Below are 12,452 nucleotides of genomic sequence, written 5' to 3' on the forward strand. Positions count from 1 at the left end.
CTTTAGGCATGTTGCTTGTATATGAGAGATTAAAAGTAAAATTTTAAGGAAAAATAGATAAAATAACTTGACTTTTGTATTGTTTTATCTGTTTTTAATACATCTTTGGTAAGAGCCCCCATATTGAAACGCTGCCATAAATGTAATATGAACTGAAACTCATCAGTTGCAAGATGCAGAATCTGTAATGATTGAATGCATAGTCTTTATGGACAGGAATACCTCAGTTCCAGGATCCACCATTCATTACCTCTTTTAACATGAGCAAGTTACTGAATCTTTCAGAGCCTCCATGACCTCCCTTTAAAAACTGGTAACAATATTAGTACTTCATTTAAAGGGTTCTTTGAGGATTTAAGCAAAATAATGCATGTTATATGCCTCATGGTAGGCACATAAACATTAGTTTTAATCATAACAATAACATGAACATTCGTTATTTTAAGAAGGTAGAGTCAAATGCAGGAGGAATCGATGTAAATTCATCAGACTTTAATCAGTAGGCATATAAACAAATATAACTATCTGTAGTAAAGTTTTTTGTAAAGTGCTAAATGTTAAGAAATAGAACTGGGTGATTGCAACCTGCTAGATTTTGAGTTTTGCTAGCACAATTAAGTAACAAAAGTTTAGTTGTAGCTTAAAAAACTGTATGAAGTTCATAAACTTTGAGTCAAATACTCATGACAGGAAGATCATGTTTTAGTGGAGTCGGAAAGAAATTCTCTATGGTCTAATGGATGCTTGTGGTGGGAGAAGGTAGTGAGTACAAAGGATATGGTACAGGTATTTTGATTTGGTTAGAACTGACAGTGCGAGTGAATATAGGCATGGCAGAATTCAGGTGCTGGGGAGGTGGGAGGAGAGAGGAACAGGAACTTAAATACAGTGATCTGAAGTGAAACATTAATTTGCAAAGTACCTGCCACAAGGTTCTAAAAGAGAAGACATAGCTAATTCTGTTCTTCTCTTTGTTGTGAAAGTTGTGGACAAGTAGGAAGCAGGGTGAACTGTCAGCTCGTGCCAGATGTGTATTATGGGGATCAATAGGTCTGAAAAGACCTGAGAAATGATATGATGAGGTTCTTAAACTTCAGTGTTGGAGAGGATATAATTTTGACCTATAAGCTATCATCTGAATGATTTGAAATTTTTAGACTATTTTGTATTAACATTGCATTGTGGAATATTGAGTTTGAATTAATCAAGAGAGTTTTGCTTTCGGTTTGTTGTTTTTAAAGTATGAAGCAAATGAACGTGCAGTATCTGAAAGTGCTGAATTTAAAATACTGTAATTGTAGTACGTGATATCATTATTGCAGTTATAATCAATGGGTGAATGAGAAAACATTTTTGAAAACTATAAAGCTTAATGTAAATTTAAAGTGCTACCAGGAAACTAAAAATTTTAAAGGGTAACTAGGATACAAGAATATTTTGTTTGCTTTGGGTTACATTCTGTGTTAATTTTTGTTATTTGGCAAATAATCCTCTCACTAATAATTGGATGTAAGACAGCTCTTACCCTTCTATTTCTAGTTCTTCTAATCTTTTAGTCATTTTTTATGACTACCATAGTTATAGATGAAGTTCTTATCCACAAAACTATTTTGAATTGTTAGTCCTAGATCCCTAGGATTCTGCTAATATTTTAGTTATGTTTAAGTCATATTTTAGGTGTATTTCATACATACTATCCTTTAAAACAAAAGAACTGCCTTGTCCAAGAGAACATCCTTGTTCAGATACTCTTTCTGTGTGCTAGCATAATGTCTTTGTTATACTAGCTATCATTATGTTGAATTGTGTTAACTTACTTGATTCTTTTTCTTTGTTGAATAAATGAAATGAATGAGGAACTGTCAATTTCTAAATTTACATGAATTAGACATCCTATTGGCTTATCCATATAAACAAGAAAGTGATTATTTAAAATACATAATTTGAATAACTTATTGAGGCAGTTTATAAAATTATGTTGCCATTTTGATTGATATGGTGCTTATTCAAATAATTAGTTAAATCTAAATCTTTTCATGAATTCTCACGGTCTTTAGGGCATTTGTCAGCATATTCTGGCCCTGCTTGGTGGATTGCAACCTGTCATTGAGGTAGTTGTCAACTCTATCTTGACTTAAGTGCAGGAGATTCTAGGTTATATCAGTTAATTTCCCTTGTCATTTTCTCATGGTTGACTTTTTTTAATCAATACAGAAAAAATCTGGATATATATTTTAAATTAGAAGATAAATCAGAATGAATTCCTTAAATGCAAATGATGTTTAATTGTATTAATGTTCCTATGTTTAATGCAAAGAAATTTTTAAAATTAATCCATCAGATTATATTTCTGGCATAGCTGCATGCCCACCATTGCTTCCCTCTTTTATCCTAGGATAATGAAGCGCTGACAGTTTGAGTTAATAAATCATCTTGCCTTTCAAAAGTTTTTGGTTTTGTGAATGTGGACCACTTTGAAAATCTGATTAAACTTGGGAATTCTCACCTCAAAAGAATACCCATATACATCTACACCAAGCACATAGCATTTTGCGTGCAACCTCAGGGAATTCAGTCTCCTGATCTAGTGGATGAGTCCAGACCTGCCCATGTAAAACAGTTAACAATGTGAGCCAGAATAAGAATTCACTGGTAATAATTCCCATTTTAGGTTTCTGTAAAATATGTAAAAATAAATTTTAAGCAAAACATATTTATGTTTTGATAACACTTAAGAGTTGATACAACAGGGAACTGATAATGTATGTTTACTGTATAGCTAACCTCTGGTCAGTTTCTGTTCTTATGAGATTATGGTGTTAGTCCAGAATCTGTAGATACTGCCACTCTCTGAAGAGTCTTGTACAAGTGGGAGTCATAGTGTTAAAATGACAACATCAGATAATGCAATAATATGCTATAGGAGTTTAGAGAAGGTGAAAAAAATTTTATTCTTGGTGATGGCTTTGCTCTACTCTAGTTATGGCTACAGTTTGACTTGGCCATTAGAGGACTTTAATTCAAAAGGGTCCCACACTAATTCAGAAAGGGTCTCAAGAAATCAGTTGAGATTAGTAGAATTGAGTATGTGAAAATTCTGTTAAATCAGCAAGAATCATTTTAAAGTCTTCTCTGTTTTGGAATGCTCTTCATTTCCATTAAGCCAAATAAACAATAAAGAATCCATTTTAGAGTGAATTATTTTTCTTGTTAAGTTTTCTGAGGGTAAACTCTTTACTGGGATTCAAGTGTACAAGACATACGAGAGAGCAAGATAGGCTCAGCAGTGGAGGTGATTATTTTCTACACAAGTAGATAACATTTAAACAATGCATGAAGTTTTAAGTGGAATTAGGGAAGGGATATAGCAGAAATTTTATGGTATAATGCAGTAATATATAAAGGGTAAGAGAGCTCTATGTAGAATTTTGGCACTGAGAAATCCTACTTTTAGTGAAGTTGCCTTCTCTCCATCTCTTTCTGTTGAACCCTTGAGAGATGTCAGCTATGGTTATTTTCTTTTCTCTTTATCTCTAATCATTGTTATCGGCATCTTATCTCTGACTCTTTAAACTCTGAAACTTCAGTCTTCCACTTCTTGAATATTTTTCCAAATTACTTGTAAATGTCTGGGATTGTGCCTAATCACTATTCTTTAATTTAACAGCTTCCTATGATTCAACCTTTAAAAAAATGACAAAACAACAGCATTAACACTACAGCTTCCAGATTCAATCAGAAAAATCTTATGTTTAATTCACAGTCAATTAGAATAAAACATAAATAGTGCATCAAAATAATATTGTTGTAGTTCAGCCTACAGAGGCATTTGTGAATACATTTGTGTTCAACAGCGTTTTTTCTTCACTGTATGTATCAAAACATTATTACTATGAGCCATCTGCTAGAAATAACTTCACTGTGCAAAGCTATATGTTAAATTACCATTTAATGCATTTTACCTGTATTGCAAAGATCTCGATGTTACAATTTTTTTCCTCTTGAGGTGTAACTGGTAACCAAATTAAGTACAAACTTTAAGTCACTCCCTGTTTTCTGTAGAATAAAGGGTTGATTCATTAGTTTGCTATTTCAAAGCCCTTCAAGTTTCGACCAGACTAAGAAGTCCCATCTGATGTCTTACTAGTCTCCTTTACCTGCTTTACTACTTACCATGTAGTCTAGCCAAAAGGACTGTTACTCTTTCCTTTAAGTGCTCCTCCAGTCTCTGAACATGAGGTCTTTGAGGACAAATAACCATATCCTACTTATCTTGAAATCCTCCATGGCTGCTTGCCTAACTCAGAGTCATGTGATGGTTTTAAGTAAGTGAACATTGAGTAAATGAATTATGCTCTGTGTATACACTTTGTGCTCATTAGGTTTGTATTCTATATGTCCCCTAGCAAGTCTAACATAAATAACGTCTCCCGAGAACCTTCAGTAAATTCCCAGATTTTCTATGGACTATTAAAGCATCTTATATACAGTTTTTGTATACACTTACCAGTTTTACTATGTATGAAATAATCACTTAGGTGGGCCTTATCCCGTTTCTTCTTTTGGCATAGAGTACAGACTTTTGTGCCACTTAGTCTTGGTTTTTAATACTGGCTGCACCATGTGTATTCTTGGACAGGTCTTCATCTGTTAAATGTACACTATGTTTTCAATACCTTTTATGATTACCAAGATGAAATGAGAAAACATATAGAAAGAACAGTTGGCACTCAATAAGTAAAAAACACAGAGCCTGACATATCTGCGATAGTAAATATTCTGATTCTTCTCTCTTTCTCCTAATCTGATCCTAAGCTAAGCCCATCAGTGATAGGAGTTATTTCCTTTTTTTTTTTTTTTTTGATATGGAGTTTCGCTATTGTTGCCCAGTGCAATGGTGCGATCTCGGCTCACTGCAACCTCTGCCTCCCGGGTTCAAGTGATTCTCCTGCCTCAGCCTCCCGAGTAGCTGGGATTACAGTCATGTGCCACCATGCCCGGCAAATTTTGTATTTTTACTAGAGACCGGGTTTCTCCATGTTGGTCATGCTGGTCTCAAACTCTCTACCTCAGGTGATCCACCCGCTGGCCTCCCAGAGTGCTGGGATTACAGGTGTGAGCCACCATGCCTGGCTGAGTTGTTTCGTTTCCTTTTTATGTACCAATAGTGCCTAGCAAGTGCCTTAGTCTTCTTGGATGTTCAAATAAATGTTTAATGAATGAACAGAAATGTGGACATTTTTGATAATGGTAATATTTTTAACACCTTTAAGATTCAAAATTTGATTAGTGAACATGATAAAAATTACAATAGAGAAGAATCTTGTATATCTGTGCTACTTACTTAATTCTTGGCCTTCATCCCAACTGTACGTATCAGTTTCTAGATATTTATGTAGAGAGTACAGCATGCTATGATTTACCCTAAAGAGGATCCGCAAAACATAATTTTCATTTTGGTTGATGCATCAGGCATCTCAGCCAGAATAATTTAAAATATTTTAGAAAAACCGTAAGTCGCTTTAAAATGCAATCCAGATTTAAATTATTTGAACTCACCTAGATACTGATTCTTTACTGAATTAAGTCATGTTGTGAAAATAAAGATGTGTTTAACTCTGTTACTGTGGACTATTCTCACTTTGAGAAATGTTTCAAATATATAGAGTTGTATACATTTAGAATATGAGGGAACCTAAAGAGTAAACTCCTTATTTTTTTATTCAAAATATAAATGATAGGACAAATTAAGCACATGAAATTAGAGGCTTTATGTTTTGAAAGAAACATCAATTTTTACAATTGATAGAATATCTTTTTATAGTACTTCAGTGGCTAGCGAATGTTGAAAAATAAAGAACAACCTTGTTCTAGGTTTTTCTTAATGCTATTGACATTTTTATGTTTTAAAAACCAGGGCAACAAAAACAAAACCAGAGCGACACTGCAAAAGACAAGTATTACAGCATTGATTCTAAGTGGGTGGGGTAGGCATGTCCACCTCAGGAAGTATGTTAATCTCCCAAGTTTTCTTGTTTTTGTGCCTTTAACACAGGTCTTCCCTCACCTATGCTTACTCTTTCCAAAAGACTAAGATCTAACAAGGCTATAATTGGGTCAACTGCCTTCTTAGTTCTGAAGAAATGAGCAAATTGCCTTTTTTTAAAGCTGCTTCTTATGCCTGCAAACATTCCCGCCTTTCTTTAAAGCTGTTGCTTACACCTGCAAACATTCCCTGAGTAGCAGTTTTGTGTCCTGTCATGGTGCTAGGTCCTGGGGACTACAAAAGTAAACATGACTCATTTATCTCCAGAAGCTCACAGGCCAGAGTAGCATTTCTAACCTCATCTTCCTTAGCTATTTGCTATCTCAAGAAATGTTAATACATTTTCATGATAAAAGGGGTTACATGTTTTCTTGAATCTAGTAACACTGAATGCTTTATCTCCATCTCGTTGACTGCACCAAGAAGTCTTTCAATAAAGAATGCAGCCTAACTTTTTTTAATCCAGTAATTCCCTAGCTTATTTGACAACAAGACCCCTTTTTTCTTTTCTTTTTCTTTTTAGTGCCACACATATCAGTGTTCCAAGAGATATAAATGTTCTGCAGCACCCAGTTTGAGTGAGAACCTGTGCAGAGGTGATGTACAGCTCTAATGAGATGAGTGCTGTCAGAGCAGCAGGAGTCAGGGAGTTAGGGAAGTCTTCACACAAGCAGTTCTGTGTTTAACCAAGTCTGCAGTGATTTGTATACAAAGGAAGGGAAGGGTGGTTTAGGGCTCGGACAGAAAGAATAGAATGGAGAATAGCACGAATGCTTGACACAGAGCAATGTATATTTGAGGAAAATCCAAGAACTCAATGTCGTTAGATCAAAGTGGGGTTGAATGTCAGAGATCGAAGAAGCTCTACCAGAGAATGATCCTTGAAATGTCTGAAAAACTCTGAATAGCAGGATTGAGCTATAAAGTAGGTAGTAATCATTTCCTACATTTCAAAGTTATATAAAGTCCATTGTACTTTATATTTAAAGCTAGTTTTCCACGGGGAAAACAAAGATTCTGAATTTAGCAAAAGCTAGGAAGAATATGGGATAAACTGTATGGCTGAATCATCCACTGTGTGCTGCTATTGAGTTCTGAATGTTATTTAATCATACTTTAAAAAAAATTGAGTCATCTGTTAACATTTTAATACAGTACATTAAGAATGATGAAGCAACTTTCCTTGTAAAAAGTTTTAAGTTAACTAATTCCTGTTTTGGAATTACAGAATTATCACATGTGAAGACAGAACAATGAAATATTTTGTATTTTTAAATTTAAGGTTTTACTGAGCCTTACCATCATTGTTGCTCTTTATAAAATATTGATAAATACAGAAAAAAAAGAATTAAAGTGAGCTTATGCCATATAAAGACAGTGTACATGCTGGTGTATTTTTTGCTAGACAAAATTTACATATTTATATTTATGCTAAATAGAGTTCTTGTTTTTTACATTTTCCCCACATTGTAAATTCTTTGTAAACACCGCATTCAGTGACTACATAATATTTCATTCAGTGGATATATCATTGTTTGTATAGCTGTAGACAGTCTTCAGTTTTTCCAACCGTATATTTAGATGGTTTCCACTTTATTTGTTATTATAAATAATGTTTTCTGTATATAATTCCAGAATTGAAATTGTTGGGTCAGAAAGTAGGAATATGTTTAAGGTTCTTGATGTATGTTACCACATTACTTCACAAAACAGTGCAGTCATTTATATTTCTACTGGGAGTGTATCAAGGAGTTTATTCAGATCTTGAGGACGATCGTTTATAAAGACAATAAAGCAGAGTTTTTTGGTTAGTTTTAAAATATGGGCGTATTTATTGTTTTCTTCATGGTTTTAATGGTAAGCAACATTCAGCTAAATCTTCTATGTATAATACTTTGTATAAACAAATATAAGGATTTTCTCTTTATATGAAGCATTTTGATTTTTGAGGTATCCATCACGAATTGAAAAAATTGACTATGAGGAGGGCAAGATGTTGGTCCATTTTGAGCGCTGGAGTCATCGTTATGATGAGTGGATTTACTGGGATAGCAATAGATTGCGACCCCTTGAGAGACCAGCACTAAGAAAAGAAGGGCTAAAAGATGAGGAAGATTTCTTTGTAAGTAGCAAGTTTTTTTTCTGTTTGCTAGTTTTGCCAGCTACGTAATGACATATTTTAAAAGGATTCTGTTAAATTATACAAAAGCCTGTTTTTGTTAAGAAATGCTTATTTAATATACATGGAATTGATCTTAAAAGTTGTTTAAAATAGGATTTTAAAGCTGGAGAAGAAGTTCTGGCTCGTTGGACAGACTGTCGCTATTACCCTGCCAAGATTGAAGCAATTAACAAAGAAGGTATGTGTTTGAAATGATCTGAGACTTAAAATTAGATTAATAGTAAAATTTCACTGTATTTTAAATTTTAATTAGTGTGTGTTATGTAATCATTACGTATAACTTTTATATTTTCTGTAAGTATTCTTTTTTGGGAGCAATTGATTTGTTATATGTTGTCAAGAATAAAATGCTATATGGTTTGCTACCTAAGTAGTGTTTAAATTAGTAGACAAAAATAGTTGGTTAAAATTTTTCAACTTTCAATTCACAGGCTTATATCATACGCATTTTATTTCTACTTCTCTGTTTCTAGTTTGTGGCCAAGTTATATTTATGAGCATCTACCCAAGAGTGTGAGGAAAGGTTAAAGATTTAGGAGAATTCAGATCAGTTCAATTCACAAGTGAAATACATAGGATATTTTCTGAGGAAAGAGTATGGAATTTTTACCAATTTGAGGATTTCCTTTATTGTGTCTCTCCCTGCTGTCCTATCATTAATTTCTACAGATAATTGAGTTAATTTTCTAGTAGCTTTTTGTGGACATTTGTTAGAATATTAGATACTGAGCCAAAGTTAAGTAATCAAAAATGTTGAAAGTAATACAGAAATTAGGCGTATTAGTGTTGCATAAGACTGGGAAATCTATTGGACAGATCATTAATTTAAAACAGAATTCATATGCTGATTAATTTGGAAAGTTGTGAGAATTAATAATTAAATTATTATTGAAAACATACCTGAATATTTTATTTAAATTTCTCATTTAAAAATTTTGGAATACTTGCACGTGTTTTTTAAATTCAGTAATACATTAATTTTCTACTAAAGTTATTTCTTAAACTTGACCACTTAACAGTAGTCCTTCCTTATCCATGGGGGATACATTCCAAGACCCCTAGTGGGTACTTGAAACTTCGGAAACTACTGAACCCTATATATACTATGTTTTTTCCTATACTGTACATGTATATGAATGATAAAGTTTAATTTATAAATTAGGCACAGTAAGAAGTTAACAATAATAAAACAGAATAATCAAACAGTATATTGTAATAAAAGTTATATGAATGTGGTCTCTCTCTTTCTTCCTTCCTCTCTCTCTTACTCTCTCGTCTCTCTCTTGCAAAATATCTTATTGTGCTGTACTCACTCCTTTTCAGACCGCGGTTGACTGCAACTGTGGAAAGCGAAATCGCGGATAAGGGGGATTTCTGTATTCATTGTTATTACTAAAGAAACAAACATTGAGTGACAGCTTCTTGGCAAGAAGGGCATTTAATCTAAGTAAGGGGACATTTCCTTTAAACTGAGTCTTGAAAGACAACTAAGTTAGCTAAAGTAGTGATCAAAGGGCTTTTCTGGTGGAAGAAATATGTGGAAAATAACAAGTGGGAGAGGCATGCCATGTCATTTTAAGGAACTGCAGGTTGCTTAGAATGAAAGATTCGTTTAAAGGTGATAGAATAGCTAGAGTACAGGTTGGAGAGAAAGGCAAAGATTGGTATATGAAGTGTCATGTAATCTTGCTAAAGAATTAGAATTTTATTTGGAGATGATGGAAGCCATGGAAGAGTTTTTTAGGTTGAGGATTTAATCTAACAACAAACTTGAGAGAAAATAGGAGGTAAGAGAAGATAAAAGAGGAAAACAGAGATATATTAAGGAATGTTAGGTGTGAAAAAATAAATCATAGTAGTCTAGCTAGAAATCATGATATAACTTTATAAAGACCTTAATGCAGTGTATTGTTTTAATGAATTGAAATCATGAATATGGCTATGGTTTTCTTACCACTGGTTACCCCTACAGAAAGAGTTGAGAGGCATCTCAGTTGTTAGGTGTGCAGGCTGTTTCTTCTTTTCTAGTGGGGCCTGTATTTTCCTGTGCACTTACACTTCTGTGGAGCTGTGTTATGGAGCTTACATTCCCAAGTCTTATTCACATTGGCTTCTGAGTGTCTAGTCCAGAGCCTAGCACATAGTAGACAGTCAGTAACAATTTGTGGAAGTAAAGGAAGAAGTAAAATCTCTTCTGTTGGGTAATAAGATGTACCCAAAACAAAGTAAAATTAAACAGTCATTGCCCTCTACATTAATTCATAACAGTTTCTTTTAAGAGCTTTGGGACCTTTGTTCCATGCTTAAAGTTGCCTGTGTGTGTGCAGATGCAAGTACACACATAGCACACACACTCAGAACAAAACCACCCTCATTCTTTATTCTATCCCTTTCATCTACTGGCATTTAATATAGAAAATTCTGCTTACCTTAGTGGAAGAGTGATGATACTGATTGTGATCCCTGGCATTTCAAGAGTAGTTTCAGTGAACACATAGTTAAATATTGGCGGATACTATTTGTTTTCTGAAAGGTATTAATTTTGTGATTTGTGTATGCCCCAAGTGGTGGATAGGCCTGCCCCCTCCCCACCTTGACAAAAATCAGAAGGGCAAAAGAAACCGTCCATTCAGTGTAAGAGCAAAACAAAACGAACAATTGTGAACATTTAGGCATTTGTAATACAGCATATAGAAGTGAAGAAAAGGGGCCAGTCAGTGTGTACTGGAGTCATTGGGGAAGTTTTCATCTTGGGAATGGTCCTTGAAGAGTGGACCCGGGTTTAGATAGACATAAGGAAAGGAGAAAGGCATCACAACAGGGGAAATAGCATGAGCAAAGGCAGAGAGGTATTAATGCCCAGATGGCCTGGTGTGCAAGCTGAATTTTTCTGGAATGCTGTATTGAAGAAGGAAGACAGAAAGTTGCAGGAAAGATGGGAGTGCAAGGTGTACACAGAGTTTGGCATTCTCAAAATTTTTCCAGTGTCTTCACATCCTTGCTATTCGCCTGATCAGTTGTTGCATAACTTGAATTTAGATCTTTATATCTGTGAAATTCAACATTATGCTGATTATAGAAAGATATAAAATCAAATGGTGTTATTCAGAGTACCCAAAAAAAAATCTTTGCACATATATATTATTGGCTTTGGTGCCAACCCCAAGGACATTAGTAATGATTGTCACATTTCTTGTTTATAATTCTTTTATAAAGACCAAGTATCTGTTTACTTAAAGTGGGACTCTGCCTTCATTGGGGAAATGGTGGAAGAACATTTATCTAGGAAATGACAGGAAAACATTTGAATTTCCTTAAGTAGGCATTATACATAATTTATATATCTTCTAATAGTACTGGCTTATATTGACTTGAAGGCATGGGGTCTGCAACAAAAAGTGAATATGCTTCATAATAGACAAACAAAATCTTGAGTCCTTCAAGTAGGATGAGTTTGTGGGAAGGACATGGATGACTAGATGAGATCGGAGGTATTAATTATGGCTGTGCTGCCTGCCACTGAGGTGAATGCCATTGGGTGTAGCATTTAGCCTTCCTCTAGAGTTCAGTATTCTGAGCTACTCATGAAGACTTTTATCTAGATGATTTGTAAAATACTTTCTAGCTTTAAAGTCTGGAACCACAATTCTTATTTTCCAGTTTGTTGTTATTGCCCAAGGAATAATCTTTTCCAGGGCAAATGATCTTTTTTGCATATCAGCTCCTTCTCTGTATTAACTACTTTTGAAAGAAACATTCAAAGAGCAAATGGTAATGCCTATGGAAATATTATATATTTTTGTAAGTAATGATTTTACTTTTGTCAGCTATGTTATGAGTCTAAACATTTAAATTACTGCAAAATAAATTATAAAATTTCTTAGTAAAAATCAGAAATACATAGAACTAACTTATCAAGACTTAATTTGCATACTTGTTAGGGGAAACAGGAGTTCAGAGTTGTTTTTAGAGGGAGGGAGAAAGTAAACTTGATGGAGTCCTTAACAGGAGCATTTGTAGTTTTTGCATTCCTAAAGCATTTATCTATACAAGTCACTACTTGTTAGATTTCAAGTGTTGCTGTAAACTTGAATTATATTTTCTAATGATTCTGACTTGCTCCTGTTTCAGGAACATTTACAGTTCAGTTTTATGATGGAGTAATTCGTTGTTTAAAAAGAATGCACATTAAAGCCATGCCCGAGGATGCTAAGGGGCAGGTAA

General features: G+C 34.1%; 1 protein-coding gene across 18 annotated transcripts in view; it reads left to right on the forward strand.

Annotated features, from left to right (window-relative positions):
• PHF20L1 (PHD finger protein 20 like 1) overlaps positions 1 to 12,452 on the forward strand; it is a 73,618-nt gene that overhangs the window by 11,123 nt on the left and 50,043 nt on the right. For all 18 annotated transcript variants that reach the window (XM_054518851.2, XM_024251058.3, XM_054518852.2 and 15 more), the window contains exons 3-5: positions 7,997 to 8,168; positions 8,322 to 8,406; positions 12,360 to 12,448. In XM_054518851.2, the coding sequence (XP_054374826.2) occupies positions 7,997 to 8,168; positions 8,322 to 8,406; positions 12,360 to 12,448 (346 nt within the window). The remainder of the gene's footprint in view (positions 1 to 7,996; positions 8,169 to 8,321; positions 8,407 to 12,359; positions 12,449 to 12,452) is intronic.

The sequence above is a fragment of the Pongo abelii genome, chromosome 7 (assembly GCF_028885655.2).
Source record: "Pongo abelii isolate AG06213 chromosome 7, NHGRI_mPonAbe1-v2.0_pri, whole genome shotgun sequence".
Taxonomy (NCBI): domain Eukaryota; kingdom Metazoa; phylum Chordata; class Mammalia; order Primates; family Hominidae; genus Pongo; species Pongo abelii.